Here is a 19,175-nt window from a genome sequence, read left to right as displayed (position 1 = left end):
TTAGTTAAACCAGGAAACAGAAATAACAGAAGGGAGAATATTCAGCCAATTATAACTATAACAGAATTCTGGCTTTTTAATATATAATAATACTATGGTGATGCACTAAAAATTTTTTTTAATTGAAGTATAAATTCCTGGGAGGTAATATAGGACTAGAAAAATATTAAATCACGGAGCAAAACGAACAGTAAAAATAAACTTACTCCCCTCCTCCAAAAACTTTGCCTGGAATATACGACAAGGCACTGCAACAAAGAGGGGCCACTTACCTAGAAGATATAACCAATTTCAGACTCAGAGGCCTCAGGTATAATGGAGAGGGAAAGTGAGGAGTGTAACATAAAATAAAGCATACACATCTTAAGTATGTAGCTCAGTTACTTTTTACACATACATCTATCCACGTAACCACCACCCAGATCAAGGTATGGAATATATCCAGCGCTCTAGAAGATTCCTTCGACAACTACCTAATCAATAATCCTACAACAGCAAACCATTACTTTTAACTCTCTCAATACAGCTAATTTTTTGTTTGCTTTTGAATGTCATATACACAGATACACTATTTTGTGTCTAGCTTCTTTAGTTCAACATCGTCCAAAATCTCAATCTTTTTTTTCCCTTCCTGAACTTTATTGTTCTATACAACTATAACTGCTTCTCTACCCACTCTACTTTGAAGGATATTTAGGGTCATTATAAATAACGAGGCTGTGAACAGTCTACCACACGCCTTTTGGTAGACACGCTTCCATTGGACACATGCCCAGTTGTGAAACCAGTGGATCAGATGGGTATACTTAAGTTAATACGGCTGGTTTTCCATGGTTGTATCAATACAGCCACACACTTTAAACGTGATCAAATTTAACCTAATTTAACATAAATTTTAAAGTATATATATAATGTTTAAAATCTGGCACAACTGTATGATTAAGTTTCCTTCATGGTATTTTTATGCCGGGTAACCAAAACTCTAATAAGAGAGAGAGAAAAGAAGTCACAATGGAAACCACATTGCCATGCTCTTAGTACACACCTTTATTTTGCTCATTGTTGGTTTACTAGCTTATTTACTTACTTTCTTACCTAATTATGCAGAAAAAGGCCTGGAAGTCAAGATACTAATTTAGGAACAAAGGCTACACTGAAGAGTAAAATGATGGTGGGGGCGGTGGCGGGGGGCGGGGGTGGGGGTAGACAATTATTTTTTCTTCTACTAATGTTATGATATGAATCTTCTAGAAATGTGCTATATTACTTTTTAAATAGTCTCTTGGTTCTGAAATAAAATAATGTCTGTTTCATGTGGAATTAATAGACAAGCATTTTCTCTGGGAAATTTGAGTCTATTACTATCACTGATTTGTACAAGGGATGAAGCATTGTCTTTCAAGAGAAAAAGAAATATAAGAGTAATAATTACTGCTAGTTCCCCACCTCTATTGAGGTCAAAGGACAAAGAAATATGGTTAACATGCAGGTGGGGAGATTTAAGTCAGACCTGAGAAAAAAATTCCACATTTGTGATGACTATTAGACATTGAAACCAGTTATTAAAGGAGGAAGAGGGAAGACATTATAAATGTCCCGTAGGGATTTGAAGGGCAGTATATACAGCCATCTGTATAGTGAAACTTGGATAAAAACCAGCTGGGAATCGATGTCTACTTTTATAACACTATAAATACTGAAGAAGGTTTTCCTGAGATTTCCTTTAAATAGTATGTTTCTTGTTAAACAAATTTTTGAGCTCTACAGTATTACAAAGATAGAATAAGAAAACAATGTGAAAAGAGCCTTTTAATTATATGAATCAATTCAATCAAATGGATCCAAAATTGAGAAATCTATTGCAAGATACCATTGCAGGAGAGTACGGAGTAAAGCATAACTGCTGCAGGACCAGAGGTCACAAGTAGAAAATAAACAGCTCTCCCTGAGGTTTGTACAAAAACCATGAAATATAAAACCACCAGAAATATTTATGTTTTGGCTTTCTTTGGAAATGCAGCCTTCCTGAGGCTTAAACACTGCATCAATGTTTACAAACTCAGCTGAGCACATGGAAAGGCACTGATAGACTACTCTTATTTTCCATGAGGCAGATTTCCAGCCTGCCAGGTAAGGAGTCATTCCTTGGTGGGTCCACCCTGACACGGAAGGCTGTACTTCCAAATAACGCAACTCCCACACCACAGTCATGGATCTTTCCTTGGGGGTTTTAAACTCCTAGCCCATATTCTCATATGCTGAAGATTCCTTCTGTTGAGAAAACATAAAAATTAACAAAAGGAGGAGGAGGATGAAAAAAAAGATGCACCAATTAAAAAATATAGAGTCAGAGGACAGATGCTTGAAGAAAGGGTATTAGAAATTCAGATGACCATTTGCGGACAAGGAAATAGAGTAGCAGAGGCAATTCAGGTTTTGTTTTAGGTGATGAAGTGTAAGAAGGAAATATCTGTTTGCTGACCTTAAGGCTTTGGGGCATTATTAATTATTAATTCAATAAAAACTCTTTCCGGCTCTTTCTCTAGATTCTCTACTTCTTCATATCCCTAACTGGATGTGTTCTTTACAGCTCTGCCTTCAACCCTCTTCTCACTCATTCTATATTATTTTCCTGGATGATCACTCTTATATTTCCTTAGAAATTCACTACTTAGGCTCCAACATAATGACTAGGTAACTAAATCTCCAGTCTCCACTTTCACTTCTGGACATCACTACTCTAGCCACATGTCACCCAACTAAGGTGATCAGGGAGCAATCCTACAGACAATGTAATCCCACCCCTAGATTGGGTAGAATACTCTTCATACTCAGTGGTATGACTTTTACTGGAAAGACAACTGAAAGCATGTGGTCCTTCATACATTCTTTCCAAAAAAAAAAAGAATAAAGTGAGCCTATCACTTCAAGGAAAACAGCTATTTGCTTTGTCAAAATCAAAACTCAAGTTTTCATGTGAAATCATAATTTTGGAAAGCTTGTATCTGCCTCTATATCTTTACATTCTAATATGTAAAGATTTCTAATGATAACAGTGGGGATATCAACAAATGTGGTTTGTTATATTGTATAACATGTGTCAACATTTGGAAAATCTGCATAATTCAGAGAACCATTATTGTCCAAGTGACTCATGTAAAATGCTATAAAATAATGTGTGTGTAAAAGATCCAAAGTGCAAGAGAGATCAATGGTCTTTAATGTACCAGAGTGTGGAAAATTCAATGACATGGTTTCATATTCTACACTGCAATGACCTGTAAGAAATTACCTCTTGTAAATTTGGTGTAGTATATCTGCAATTCTAGAATAGCCACAAAATTTTCTGAAAATTATTTAAACAATCTTTCCTTTTTCAACTATATATCTTTGTAAGGCCAGCTTTTCTTTCTATCACAACAGATTCTATAAAGAAGCAGATATGAGAATAGAGCTGCCTTCTATTAGACCAGACGTTAGAGATGTACAAAAATGAAAATGGTGCCACTCTCTTCCCCACATTATTTTATTTGAGAAGATAGTTATTTTTCACAAAAATATGTTACATTAACATGAAATTGGTTTCTTATAATATTTTTACATTAATTAATATTTAAAAATTTTTCCCTACTTGAATCACTAATGTGATGTTTTCTTCCTAAATATTAAAAAAAATTTTCCCTGCTTGAATTCCTAATGTGATGTCTTCTTCCTATCTATCAGTCTCACATATATCAATAGATAAATGCCACATAACAAAAGCTCATGGTGTCCTCAATAGTTCTGTTTTGTTTTCCATTCATAGGTTGTTGTGAACATCAATAGCTTTTAACAATGTAAAGAGGTTCTGAGACAGAAAAGTTTGAGAACTGACTGTCTAAACCAGTGTCCCTCTTAGATTCCCCAGGGGAGAGATAGAAAAAGTAATCCATTAACTACATAACGAACACCAACTGACAGTATTAATTCAAGAATGTATTTATTCGCTCCATAGACACTCAATGACTATACAGGAATTTTAAGGTCTTGTGCTAGGTGCGGAGAATACTAGGAAGCACAGATAAGAATCCTCAGCCCCAACTACTCAGGGTCTGGTGGTGACTGCTCTAACAGAAGTATGAGCAGAACAGTACCCAACTACTCAGGGTCTGGTGGTGACTGCTCTAACAGAAGTATGAGCAGAACAGTACTGAGAGGAATGTGAGACGTCACCCCTCAGAAAGGATGATAAAGGATGAGAGACAGAATGGAAAAAATGTTGGAGGAGAATTTTAAAATACAGGAGCCTGAAATGAGCATTCTTTCTGGACAGTGAATAGAGCAGGATAAGGCTTTAAGATCAGTAGCAATTATTAACTGAGTGAAAGAAAGTGAAAGTGAAGTCATTCAATCATGTCCGACTCTTTGTGACCCCATGGACTGTAGCCTGCTAGGCTCCTCCATCCATGGGATTCTCTCCAGGCAAGAATACTGGAGCGGGTTGCCATTTCCTTCTCAGGCGGATCTTCCCAACACAGGAATTGAACCCAGGTCTCCCTCACTGCAGGCAGACTCTTTACCATTAACTGAGTATCTACATGCAAAGCACAACAAAGGATACAAATAGAGCTACAGTCTTCCAGGAAGCTAGAAGTAAGGAAGAGAAAGCATGGAGCAGTTATCAGAAAGAAGAAGACAATCAGAAGAGCAGAGTGACATGAAGACCAAGGGAAAAGAATCAAGAAAGAAGACATGAGCAGATGCTGTAGGATATCAAAAGGAACAAGAAAGAGTAGAAAGGAGAGTTGTAAGCAGAAATTGTACTGTTCCAACCTAGAGGGGTGGGATAGGAAGAGAGATGGGAGGGAGCTTCAGAAGGGAGGGGATATATGTATATCTACGCTGATTCATGTTGAGGTTTGACAGAAAACAACAAAGGTCTGTAAAGCAACTGTCCTTAAATTAAAAAAAAATTTTTTTTAAATAATAATACATGTAACTGAAAGCAGAAATACCTATCATCAATCTACTATTCATCCATACTCATTAGGCAATCATTCATCCAAGCAGCAAGTACCAAGCCGCCCACTATGTACCAAGCCAAACAGCCAGCAGAGAATGTCACAAGGACACTGTCTAGTATAAAGTTCTGGATCCACACACGTAACTATTTTTCACTGTGGTAAGTGCTAAGACAGCAAAAAGAGAAGGAGTGTGGGTCCTTAGAAGGCAGAACAGTCAATGCAGCCTGCTGAGAAGGAGAAGGAAGAAGGGTTAAGGGGAATTAAATATGGTTCCACAGAGAAAGTGACATTTGTATGAGATCATGAAAAACAAGATGGGTTTCATAGGAAAGTGTGTTTGGGGGGGGTGGCGGACGGGGTGTATGCATTGGAAAGTGTGTGGTTATATTAATCAAGGTCCCAGCAGGAAAAAGATGGCACAGTCAAATGGAAAATAAGGTGAACTTAACAACATGACTTTCTAAGAAGTGAGGCTAAGGAAAATCAGGAGTGTGAAGGAAACCCAACCAGGGAAGGGTAGAGGGAAGCAATCAATGGCATCCTGGCAGGGACGAAGCGAGGCAATCAATACCTGTAACCATCCCACCTCTCACCCTCAGGCCTCCCAAAAGGCAAACTCAACTGAGAGGCTGAGGGCAGAAAAGCCTGCTGAGGCAGTCCATGACGGTGAGCCCCTAGAAGCACAGCAAGAGAAGGGTGAAGGGGATCTAAAGGGACACCAAATGAGAACATTTCAGGCAAAAATAACAAAGACCTGATTGACAGAAGTTCCTGCTGGGGAGTAGCGAGCAGGGAGGAAAAGTAAGATGAGTGGTGGATGAAGCACAGGGCTAGAAGTCAGAGAGATTTATATGAACAGCAGGCTAAGGAGCCGGTATACGACCCTAAGGCAATGAGGAACCACTGGAGGGTTTAGACAGAGGACGGGCACAACCATATCTGTGTGTGAGCCTCTATAGCTGCTCCTGCCGGGGGTTTGATTCCTGATACAGACCAGGCCACATCCGGGCTTACTTGCTGTAAGACTGTATCAGTCAGGGCCCAGGCAGAAGGTAGAAAACACACCGGTTATCTGAGTAGAGAAAATTTAGCATGCAATATTGTTAACTGAGTAACTGAAAGGTAAAAAGAGAACTCCAAGGTATCATGTAGGCAACAGCTGTTGGAAGCAGCTACCCGCCAGGAGGGTGGAAGAAAACACAAGGAGAAGGCCTGGAATCACACCTCTGAGAACCCGGTACTACTCAGCTGGGTTGGTACCTCTGAGGAAAGGGTGCCATGGAGCTGGTTCTGCAAGGATTGGGAGAACCACAAACTGGGTTCAGCTGCTCCCACAAGAAGGACCTGCCACCGCCAGGGTGAAGAAAGCCTTGCTGCCATGACACTCACAAGCAGAAGCGGATCCACGGGGGGCAGACAGGAAGGAGCAAGCTGCTTCTTCCCCTTCCAACCTTGCGTAGCCCACCAGGGAGCCAGAGGGCGGAGCGGAGTGTGGGCTGCAGGGCCCCAGCCCCACCAGCATGGAGGAGAAGGATGGGGTGAGATCTGCGAGACAGGAACTCAACAACCGGCACAGTAATTCTGGGAAAAAAAATCAACCTTTCTGAGTCTCTGTTTTCCTTGTCTGTGAAATGGGGACGGCGTGGGGGGTATCAACTACATAAAACTTGCTATAATACCTGAAAAAAGGAGCTATCCCATAAAATTCCCTTCCCCATTCTCCAAACTGTGGCAACAACTAAAACATGAAGACAAGCACGTGTGAGAGCTAACACTCAGTATATGTGCCTACGAGACATCCAGATTTTCTCATCTCTTATCAGTTACCATACATGAAGTGGAAGGCTGTTCTTATTAGGTTTTAACCTATCCATTTGGCAAAGTTTGACAATCTGCACACCCATTTCACACTCACACACACAGATGTATATGTATACATGTTCCTTTCAATCCCAAACAAAAAAAAAACTCTCCATAATGAAGGCAAAAGATATAAATGTGATCAAAACACAAAACGGGATGAACTCAAGTACTAATACTAGGAATCAGAGTACTCTCAATGATGTTGAAAAAGTATATATTGAATAAAATTTTAGAGTGTGTTGATTTATTGCTGTTTTTCAAAGCCAGTATTGCTAAATTATGAAAGCAGGAAATGATAGGTATGTGTGTCATTGGTGAAAAGCAAAAATCACTAATTTCATCTGGGGCTTCACTAAGAGAAGTACGGCGTCCAAAAAGAGGCAAAGAACAAGACATCTTTATTCAGCGCTGAACATCACATTTTAGGCTGAACATTAACAAACTAGAGCTTTGTCAGTGGCTCAGAACTAGAAAAAATTGTGGTTAAAGGCTAGTCTTTTCACAAATGGTTGGACGAACTCATCACATTTAATTTGCAAAAGAGAAACTGATGGTGATTACATGGAGCTGACACTCCAGTGCCCCCAAATGAACAGAGTAATCATGAAGCTTCACAACACAATGGATCAGATTATTATCTGGAAACACAGCTCAGAAGATCTTCCGGTAAAAGTGTGACCACAGAGGTCTGGGAATCCCAAACATAGCCAAGGTGATTTGAGGGTGAACAAAATCAGGGAAGAGGTAACAGAATGTAATCATAACTAAGCTGAAAATGGAAAAACTATTTAGAATTCTGCTCAAAGAAAGAATGTGCTATCTAAAGGGAAATACTCAGCATAAAGACTAGAAAAAAGACAAATTAAGTAGAAAGAATAAATTGCTACACTTCCAAGAAAGAAAGGAGAAAATCATTGAACTTGATCTGTTTTTAGTTTATTCTCATTAAACAACCCTTTTATAATACGGTTTCCCACGTAGATTTCCCCATTTTGCTGTTTGTCATTTAGTGGTTAAGTTGTGTCTGACTCTTTTGCGACCCTGCGGACTGCAGCCTGCCAGGCTCCTCTGTCCATGGGATATCCCAGCCAAGAACAGAGGAGTAGGTTGTTATTTCCCTCTCCAGGGGATCTCCCCTGGATATCTACCCCATAGACAGAACACAACTGCAGCACACCAATTCCAGTTTGCTTGTAATCATAATCTTCACTTTCTCAGCAAAAAAGTACCAGAAGCCAGACTATACTGAACTAATAAGCAAGAAAATAATAAAGAAACAGAGGCATCAAGCATAGGACACCCTTCCAAGAAATCTGGCTGGGAAACAAAGGACAGTGTCATAAAGAGATCTGTTTCACTTCAGCCATAATAGGATCTTTCCACCAGCCATTAAATACAGCCACTCTGCGGAGAGCTAAGGGATAAACCAGTGAAGATGCACCAACCACAGTGTCAATCCAGAGAAACAGATTCTCTGTAAATGGAGACACTAACATGGGCATCTTCTACTCATTTCCTCTGTGAGTGAACATTCTGGGTCCAAACAAATGGGTTTCTTAGAGTCTTTGTTTTTTTACTTTCAGAATACATTTTCCATGACGAAAGGCCAGTGGGAAAAACACAATTCAGTTTGCAATGTTGTAAAAAAAAATAAAAATCACTTTTCTGGAACATATATACTTAGTTAACTGACAATTTAACAACAAGCTCTTGGAAAGAAGGCATATGTTTATATGTGAAATGACAAAATGAGTTTTTTCTTTCTTTTAGCAATTAAACTTTTTTCTCCTAAGAGAATGATGTTTATTTCTCTTCATGCTCATGATGTTTTAATATGAACTAACCTTTTACTGGGAAATTTTATATTTAAGAGCTGAGGTTTCAATCATGGGATCCCTCCCTGTGAATTTCAACATAAGAAAAATCTTCAACCCAGAATTAAAATAACTGTTTAATGTCCCCAAATACTAGAAGCCTCTATCATAGTCAGAAGACTGTATACCTTAGTAGAATTTACAGCAGGGGTTGAACAGTGCATAGTTTGAATTGCACATTTTTTTAATGCTGCTAGAAAAAGGATTTCAGCTATCTAGGATATCAGAACATGATTTCTTTTTTCTTTTATGACAAGCAGTTTTCAAATATCAACATTTTATTGTGTTTAAATTCCAGCCTTTTCCCTTGCTGTTCATGGTTATGTATCTGTTTGTAAATGGGAATGAGACACACCAGAAATTCTGACCAGTGATATGAAGCAGAAATGCATAGCTGTAATGTGTTATCTTTTCCTAAATTACAGTTGGCACATAGATAGAACATGATTTGGATCAATCTTTTTGGTCCTTCTTACAACAAAGGGTGCTAACAATTGTCTGATTCTTTCCTTCTCCTCCCAGCCCCTCCCATGTCTGGAGTTTGGGAATAAATCAAACCATCTTATCTAATTTTTTTTTTTTTTTTGTCGACAGAAAACTCAAATATTTAAACTGAATTCCTTATGGGCTTACCCGCTTTTTTTTTCTGGCTCTGATTATTTTTAAAAGATATAGAGCTTTAGAAATGTAAAGTGTTTTGAACTTTTAAGAGTTCTGCACTGATTGAGCAATAAAAGCTGATTTATGCTCTGGGATAGCATCATAAGATTTTATCACTGAAACACAATATAAATTAACCTTTCACTCAAACCTTCTGTGCATTCCTGCTTTTCTCTATTCACAATGTGAATTAGTTCTTATTTCAGCATATGCACAGATAAAGAACTATGCTAGGTAAACAAACCTTATTAATGGATACCTCTAACTGTGGGAAGAAAAAAGGAAGGAAGGAAGAAGGGAGGGAAGGAGAGAGGGAGAAAGAAAGAAAGAGGGGAGGCAGGGAGGAAAGAGTGAAAAAGAAACCAGAATTACAGCCAAACACCAGGATGACTCAAAGAAACAACTTTATTTCTATTCCAAAATAACATGCAGGACTCTGGCATTGGTTGTATGGAGATAGGATAATCTTATAAATAAAAAACACATTCTTTCACATTACAATGTCTAGATTCAAATTCCAGTCCTACTCTTTATCAGATGTATGGGCCCTGGACACCATATTTTTTCTCTATTTTAGGTTCTTTATCTGAAAAATGGGATACTCACAGTATCAATCTCATAGAATTATTGTGAATTTTAAATAACACATGTAAAGAGTTAGAGTAAGACCCAGTACATTGTAAGCGCTCAATAAATGTTAGTTACTTTCACTTTTCTTATCATCCTTCATGTTACTTAAAACCTTCATATGTAATCACTTAACACCCTGAGAGTTAGTTGTTTTTCATATTATGACCTTCTAAATTTTTTTTTCTTCTGGGTTCATCCATATTCATTTATTTCCAAAATTCTGGTCTTCTATTTCAACTTAACAGTTTGATTTTTTTTTTTGTACTCATCAGTAATCAAGAATTTGGGTGAGAAATCTCAATAAGAAAAATTTACCCATCTAGTAAAATGTATTAATATTTATCAGATACCTAAGATCAGATTATAAAAGAAGCCATATTTTTAAAATAAATAAATAAAACTTTGTAAGTTTCCAGAAATAAATTCTACCTATTAACCAGATTTTATATCCATATTTAAATATTTCTAGGCAATGGCACCCCACTCCAGTGGGTGCCTAGAAAATCCCATGGATGGAGGAGCCTGGTGGGCTGCAGTCCACGGGGTCACGAAGAGTCTGACACGACTGAGCGACTTCGTTTTCACTTTTCACTTTCATGCACTGGAGGAGGAAATGGCAACCCACTCCAGTGTTCTTGCCTGGAGAATCCCAGGGACAGGGGAGCCTGGTGGGCTGCCATCTATGGGGCCGCACATTATGGGGACACGACTGAAGCAACTTAGCAGCAGCAGCAGCAGCATATTAATAAAAGTATTTATTTCAAAAAAGGTAAAGCCAAGATTATTTTTCTGAAAACATTAGCTCTCTGATTTTTTGAATCAAAAGAAAACAGCAATTTAAAACTTAAATTTCACTGCAGCCCATTCTTCTAATACTAAAGAGAAAACTGCATTTAAAAAAAAAGAGAGAGAGAGAGAAATGAGAAGAGTAAGCTATAAAATACCATGGTGAAGAAGGGGTAAGAGGGATGTGACCAGACAATTCGCAGACCAGTCTGAGTGAGGAGCCAGAACAGAATATGTCCATTTGCTCAACTGATTTCTCAGCATCATCATTCGTTCATCAATTCAAATCCAATAAAAGATCATTTAACCACAGCAAGTGGGGAGTAGGGGGGAGTGGGACAGAATGAAGGAGGAGTTCAGACTGATTCTAATCATTCTAGATGAAATAACTAACAGCATGACCCTTTGTGGGCAAGGACTTGCCTGGGCTTCCCAAAGCTGAGTCTAAGGAAAGGGCTCATGGCTGAGTCCCGGGGGGGGCATGTGTACAAATTCCTTTCCTACTCTTTCAACAGTTTAAAGATGTCTTCAATACTTTTACCTAGATGCCATGATGACGAGGTCGGCCCACAGATCAGAACAGGCTTAAAGGAACCTCCTCAGAGCAGGCAGTCATGGTCTGCTGGGGAAGCTGGTAACTCACCCATGCTCATCCTGATCGGCAGGTTTGCTCTGCTTGCTGCCTCCACTAGGTGTCTCCGGACTTCCATCACTGCCTCTTTGTGCTTGGTGTTCAGTGAGGCTTCCCACAGGGCTCTGGCTGCAGGGTCACTGCAATAAAACCACAGAAAGAGCTTTAGAGGACATGTCTACTAAATAATGGAAAGAGTAGCGAGCAAAACAATTTCTTAAGCGTCTTTTTTGAGTACCAATCTAGTCCTTCTAACTGATGGACTCAAGTATTAAAAGTATTAGGATTAAATAAAGAATATGTGACCCATTCTAAGCAGCACAAAATATTGAAAAATTAAGAAGACAGTAAAGGGGGGGGGGGAGGTCATACTATACTATGAGAAAACTGTGTGATATCCTGAGAATTTGCATTCAAAAGTACTTCAGAGTAAACCTGAACACTGCTAGATAAGTTATAAATGTTATATAAGTCACAATTAAATACATGTCCAAAATTGATGTTATGATAAGCATATCAATTTCAGATAATACACTTGTCTGAGAAGCAGAAAGCAATCAGCAATGATTCAATGATTCAATTTTTCCTATACAAAAATTACTCAACAGAATCCCTAACGAGTAGATTTCCAAGTGAACGGCAATCAGGAATTAGGTTAAGAAACCATGCAAGCAGCCCACTCCGGGGCCTTGGGCTGCAAGGCCAGCACTGACGAAGCCTTTACAATGAACCGTTGATCAGCGCAGGAGGCGCTGTGCTACGCGGGGCTCATCTGGCCTCACTTCTCCAGCAGCCCTCTGTCTCTCCCAGCGCGCCACGCTCCAATTATAAATGAGTACAGTGTTCTTTCCGGAAGATCTCTGCATGCAGCCAAGTATACACATTTGTAGGGACGTTTTAAAAAAGTATAAAGAAACAAAGATTACTTCTGTCCTTTCCTAAAGACACTTCCCTCTACTTAAAGCCCCAGAAATACCTCCTACTATTCAGTTAGTTCAAACATTGATACATTTTTAAAAGTTTCATCTTAAAAGTTATATCTAATAAGATATTAACTTAGCTTTAAGACTATACCTAACAAGGTATAACTTTCACATTTGAATGTGATTTGGAATAATGGAATGATGTATTTCAGGCTGAATTTAGAGTCTAGCACATAATAACCTTTCATTAAAAGTAGTTGCTTTTATCATCATCTATTTTTTTCTCAGTGAACTAACATCACTGCTCAATATATTCCACTTGTTTTGATCTGACCAAAACTGTCATCATTAATATTAAAATTAATATTCTGTTTAAAGGAGCAGGTAAACTGCGTACCAAGCCCTATTCTCCATGGTTAGAACACAGACCAAAAAAAAAAAAAAAAGCCACGGCACAAGCTTTCAGTGATTTATTGTCTGGAAGAATAGGCAGACATATGAGCAAAGAAATTAACCCCCCCAAAAAGTAAGGAACGAGGTATAGCCAATGCTGGCACAGATTTCTATGGTGGCACAGAGGGGCTCCAACCCTCACTGGGAGGGCAAGGACTCAGACGGTGATCTCTACAGAAATGATGAGCAAGTACACAGATACAAAAGCAGCCAACAGAAGAAATTATAACTCGAACTGGAAACTATATCTCAATCTTCAAGAAAGATATAAAATCTTAGCCACAAAACAAGAGGAAGGACATTTCAGAGCGTTCAAAGTCTAGGTCTTAAATGACTCTAAGAAGCACTGGTTTGTTCCATGCTAAGGTGGAAGCGGAGGAGCAGCAGATTTAAGTGTGAAAGAGATGGTGGGAGCTGCTCTGGGGGGGTCCCTGCATCCTTTCCCAGGGTTCACTGACTGCAATTGCAAGTGACAAGAGCCAAGGAGCACGTGACTGATTCACTTTCTGAGAAGAGTAACACAGCTCAGCAGTCATGAACAAAGTTTTCATCATCATTCGAAACTAGAACTGCATCTAGATCTAAAAAACAATACAAGTGAATCTATTTACAAAGCAGAAACAGACAGACATAGAAAACAAATTTACAGGCACCAAAGGGCAAAGGGAAGAGGGGGAAGGATAAATCAGGAGTATGGGTTTAACAGATACACACTCCTGTACATAAAACAGGTAAGCAACAAGGATTTACTGTGTAGCACAGGGAACAATATTCAATACCTTCTAATAACCTATAATGGAAAATAATCTGAATATCTAATTGAATTACTTTGTTTTACACTTGAAACTAATGCAATATTGTAAATCAACTACACTACAATTTAAAAAAAAAGAGTTTTAACTAGATCTATTTGCTATGGGGCTTTGGGAGAGTTACTTAATTTCTTTAAAGCTCTGAAGGCAATGGAAAACCACTGAGGAATTTTGAAAAAGGAAGATACACACCTCCCAGTTTCCCAAATTTATGGTCTATAATCAATCACTTCCTACTTTTATTTTCCACAGATAAACCTCCTATACTCTCATTTCTACACACAGAACCTCTGGAGTAGAAACTGACTGCCCTCTTCTTCTCCATGGGACTCCCCTGGCGGCTCAGCGGTAAAGAATTTGCTTGCAATCCAGGAGATGTGGGAGACATGGGTTCAACCCCTGGGTCAGGAAGATCCCCTGGAGAAAGAAATGGCAACCAACTCCAGTATTTCTTGCCTGGGAAATCCCAGGGACAAGGCAGCCTGGCGGGCTACAGTTCATGGGGTTGCAAAGAGTTCATGGGGTTGCAAAGACACGATTAAGCAACTAATGCTCTCGCTTTCTTTGCCATGAGAATAATACAGTGTCTCCAAGATCACAATAGGTTGGGCAATGCTGTGGCTGCCCCATCAGACTACCGTAATGGTTAAAATCTGAGTTCTGGGGTCAGATAAGTCTGGGTTCCAACCCCAAGCATCCTCCCTTCACCCACAGCAATTACATGGCGTCTGTGAGCCTTCTTAGGCACTCCAAGCACAGGGAGCTCTTTCACTCCTTTGCCGGGAATTTTCTTCTTACAAACGTCCCTCTCTCTCTTCAAGTGTCAGCTGACATGTCACCATTTCAGAGAAGTCCCTCCTTACCACTAGCGTAAAAGAGTGATGAGAACCCATCACAGCACCTTTGCTCTGCACACCCTTCCACCTTATGGGGTTTTATTAGCCTGCATAATCCATATTACCATTGACTCATTCTAGGTTTCCGTGTTTCTCTTTTTTGTCTAGCTCCCTCACTGAAGGTGAGATCCTGCTATGAAGGCAGAGGTTCTTTCATACTCATTGCTAATTCCCCATTACCTAGAACAGTGCCAGGCTGTGGTAGTCAACACCCAACAAACAGCGAATGAACAATGCTTGCTAGTTGCATAACCTCAGGCATGTAACTAATGCTCTCTTTTTCTCTGTTTCCTCGTCTGTGAGATGGAACTAACATAGTGACTACCTCAGAAGGTAGTTGAGGGTTAACTAAGATAACGCACATAAAGTACTCTCCTAATTTACAGTAAGTGTATTTGTGTGGTTGTTGTGGTTGTTATTACTATTGCTATAACAGGTATTGTCTTAAAATTCAATATGCTTAAGGCTTTGTGATATATTAAATGAATCTACTTAATTACACTGAGTATGTTTTTCATACAATCTCAATTTGTTCACCTGTACTGAAGTCACCGGGGTCTTGTACTTTCAGGCTCTTGTACTTTCAGGCTCTTTTCTATTAAAACACTAAGAGAAATATACAGTTTATACAGTCTCTAACACTGATGTGGAGCTGGTCATGAAAACCGTTTTGTCGATATAAACAATTCAAACTCTCTAGATACTACAGTTGCTAATGTCTACTTTCTGTCCAAAACAGTTTTCTAAACATATCATGCCCCCCACACTGAACATGGTCATTATCAAGCTAAGTGAGTTAACATTCATGAACTAGCTCTAGTTCTCTGACAACTCAGAGCTGAAGAAGATCAGATTTGCCGGCAGCTCTGCTGTGTCCTGCACCCACTTCTTCGCCAGGTCACTTGGTGGCTTACACACACACTGAGTGTGTAAGCACATGTCAGCATCGGAGCTGAATGTAGGAGTTAACCACTGCCTCTCTCTGACGTGTTCAGAAAAGTTGATTCAATAGAGATTCAATAGACATTTCACACATGAAATCAATTCCTCATGTCCAATTTCATGTCAAGAAAAGTTCACTGAAATTCACATTATAATCATGATAGTATGTTTTAAATAATTCTCTGTCCTCTCCGAGTGTACCAGCTCTCTGTTTTCCTAACGAGGGAAAAAACACTACACAGAGGGCAATCACAGCAGGGCCAGTGTGGGGCAGGGGTGGCGGCAGCGCTGTGGATGGGTAGAGGCACAGGATCTGGATCCCAAACACGAAGGTTCTCCATCCCTAGCAGGGTTACTTAAACCCTCTATGCGTGTTTCCGCCTCTGTTGTCTGGGGTGGTAATAGTACATATTCAGTGGGTTGTTATGAGAAATGAATGTGCTAATATATCTAAAGACCTAGGACAATGCTCGGCACACAGTAAGTGCTCCCCAAAACACAGCAGCAGCAGCAGTACAAATAAAAATAAAAAAGAAAGCAGTCAACAGACATGAAGAACAGAGTTGTGGTTGTCAAGGCGGGAGTGCAGGCTGGGAGTCTGGGATTAGCAGATGCAAACTACTGCATACAAGATGGATAGACAACAAGGCCTCACTGTATTTATAGCACAGAGAACTCACTCAATATTGTGTGATAAACCATAATCGAGAAGAATATGTGCGTATAACTGGGTCACTACTGTACAGCAGAAATTAATATAACATTGCAAACCAACTGTTGCTGCTCAGTCGCTCGGTTGGATCAACTGTGACCCCGCTGACTGCAGCCCACCAGGCTCCTCTGTCCACGGGATTTCCCAGGCAAGAACACTGGAGTGGGTTGCCATTCCCTTCCCCAGGGGATCTTCCCAACCCAGGGATCAAACCCATGCCGCCTGAGTCTCCGGCACTGGCAGGTGGACTCTTTACCATCTGAGCCACCAGGGAAGCTAAAATCAACTATATTTCAACAAATTAAAAAAAAAAAAATCAGTGGTCAGGATCTTCTCATAAGATGTATAGAAGGAAGCCTGTTTTAGAAGTACTTTCTTCTACAAAATTATATCTATATATACAGATAACCACTGTCAGTAGGTTCGTTTTCTATATAAAAAGGTCAACATATATAGCGCAAAATTCATAATGAAACATATTAAGACCAACCTAACCAATTCCCCTACATAAGACATTTTGATGAATTTTGATTTTTGGGAATAAGATGAGAAACTTTACTAAAGATAGAGACTCAACATTTTAGGGAATTAGCGTTTTCTATACAAACTTCTTAAGTGATGACTTTGGTACTTGTCAGTTTAGCAATACTGAAATTCTGTAGACTGCACACTAAAAGACATTTTAAGACTACAATTTTTACTTTTACAAGGAGTTTAGGTTCTATAAATATTCCCAGACTGACTTACAAAGTGGATGTACAACTTCAGGGGTAGAAGCGAACATCAGAAATAATGCTAATAAACTCTACATCTTCTGCAGGATGCTACTTAACCCAGCACAAACAGATATAAATCTATCTCTAGTTTTAGAAGGCATCTAAAGAAAACTTTATGAGAAAAACACTATAGCTTCAAACAAATTAAACCATTATTAGAAACTCTTTATACCAAACCTAAATCCTTTGTCCTCTACTGTAAACCAAATTCATCATGCTTTATCTTTTAAATTAAGAAACAGCTGGACAACACCTTTAAAAAAGATCTTTATATTTTCTTTTGGGTTACAGCCAATTAACAACATTGTGATGGTTTCAGTGAACAGAGAAGGGACTCATGTATCCACTGTCCCTTAAACTCCCCTCCCATCCCAGCTGCCACAAAGCACTGAGCAGAGATCCATGTGTCATACAGTAGGCCCTCGCTGGTTATCCACTGTAAATACAGCACTGTGTACAAGTCCAGCCCAAACCCCCTAACTATCCCCTCCCCACATCCTTCTCCCCAGCAACCGTAAGCTTGTTCTTTAAGTCTGAGAGTTTCTGCCTCCATTTGTATCATTTCTTTTTAGATTTCACATATAAGGGATGTCATATACTTCTTCTCTGACTGACTTCACTTAGTGTGACAATCTCTAGGTTCATCCATGTTGCTGCAAATGGCATTATTTCCTTCTCACTCAGTTCAGTTCAGTCGCTCCGTCATGTCCGACTCTTTGTGACCCCGTGGACTGCAGCACACTTGACGTCCCTGTCCATCACCAACTCCCAGAATTCACCCAAACTCATGTCCATTGAGTCGGTGATGTCATCCAACCATCTCATCCTCTGTCGTCCCCTTCTCCTCCTGCCCTCAATCTTTCCCAGCATCGGGGTCTTTTCAAATGAGTCAGCTCTTCACATCAGGTGGCCAACGTATTGGAGTTTCAGCTTCAACATGAGTTCTTCCAATGAACACCCAGGACTGATCTCCTTTAGGATGGACTGGTTGGATCTCTTGCAGTCCAAGGGACTCTCAAGAGTCTTCTCCAACACCACACTTCAAAAGCATCAATTCTTCGGCACTCAGCTTTCTTTACAGTCCAACTCTCACATCCATACATGACCACTGGGAAAACCATAACCTTGACCAGACGGACCTTGGTTGGCAAAGCAATGTCTCTGCTTTTTAATATGCTGTCTAGGTTGGTCATAACTTTCCTTCCAAGGAGTAAGTGTCTTTTAATTTCATGGCTGCAATCACCATCTGCAGTGATTTTAGTAATATTCCACTGTATATACGCACCACATCTTCCTTATCCATTCCTCTGCCGATGGACATTTAGGTCATTTCCATGTCCTGGCTATCATAAAGAGTGCTACAATGAACACTGGGGTGTGTGTATGCTTTTGGATCATGACAACATCATTTTAATAATTGGGTCCAGCCAAAAACAATTTTTTTTCATGGGTAACTTAAGGAAGAGTTTTTAAAGGTAAATAAAACATGAGTAAAAAACACCATCACTACATTCCATTTTAGAAACATTTCAGAATTTACAAAACAAGTTATATCTCACACAAACCTCACCTCATGAGCTAAGCCATTATCACTGCCCCAGTTTAAAGAGCCTCAGAGGAAACCAGAATTTAAAGAGACACGTGTACCCCAATGTTCATCGTGGTATTGTTTATAATAGCCAGGACATGGAAGCAACCTAGATGTCCGTCAGCAGATGAATGGAAAAGGGAGCTGTGGTACATATACACAATGGAATATTACTCAGTCATTAAAAAGAATACATTTGAATCAGTTCTAATGAGGTGGATGAAACTGGAGCCTATTATACAGAGTGAAGTAAGCCAGAAAGATAAAGAACATTACAGCATACTAACACATATATATGGAATTTAGAAAGATGGTAACAATAACCCTGTATGCAAGACAGCAAAAGAGACACAGGTGTATTGAACAGTCTTTTGGACTCTGTGGGAGAAGGTGAGGGTGGGATGATATAGGAGAATGGCATTGAAATATGTAAATTATCATATGTGAAACAAATTGCCAGTCCAGGTTCAATGCATGAGACAGGGTGCTCAGGGCTGGTGGACTGGGATGACCCAGAGGGATGAGATGGGGAGGGAGGTGGAAGGGCGGATTCAGGATGGGGAACACGTGTACACCCATGGAGGAGTCAAGTCAATGTGTGGCAAAGCCAATACAATATTGTAAAA

The 19,175-nt window shown here is 39.6% G+C and overlaps 1 protein-coding gene across 2 annotated transcripts in view; it reads right to left on the bottom strand.

Moving 5' to 3' along the window:
* Positions 1-19,175, bottom strand: part of SCFD2 (sec1 family domain containing 2) — a 390,385-nt gene that overhangs the window by 324,236 nt on the left and 46,974 nt on the right. For both annotated transcript variants that reach the window (XM_065914499.1, XM_065914500.1), the window contains exon 3: positions 11,460-11,587. In XM_065914499.1, the coding sequence (XP_065770571.1) occupies positions 11,460-11,587 (128 nt within the window). The remainder of the gene's footprint in view (positions 1-11,459; positions 11,588-19,175) is intronic.

The sequence above is a fragment of the Muntiacus reevesi genome, chromosome 22 (assembly GCF_963930625.1).
Source record: "Muntiacus reevesi chromosome 22, mMunRee1.1, whole genome shotgun sequence".
In the NCBI taxonomy this organism is placed as follows: Eukaryota; Metazoa; Chordata; class Mammalia; order Artiodactyla; family Cervidae; genus Muntiacus; species Muntiacus reevesi.
Note: the sequence above shows the minus strand (reverse complement) of the source record. Positions and strands in the feature narration are given on the sequence as shown.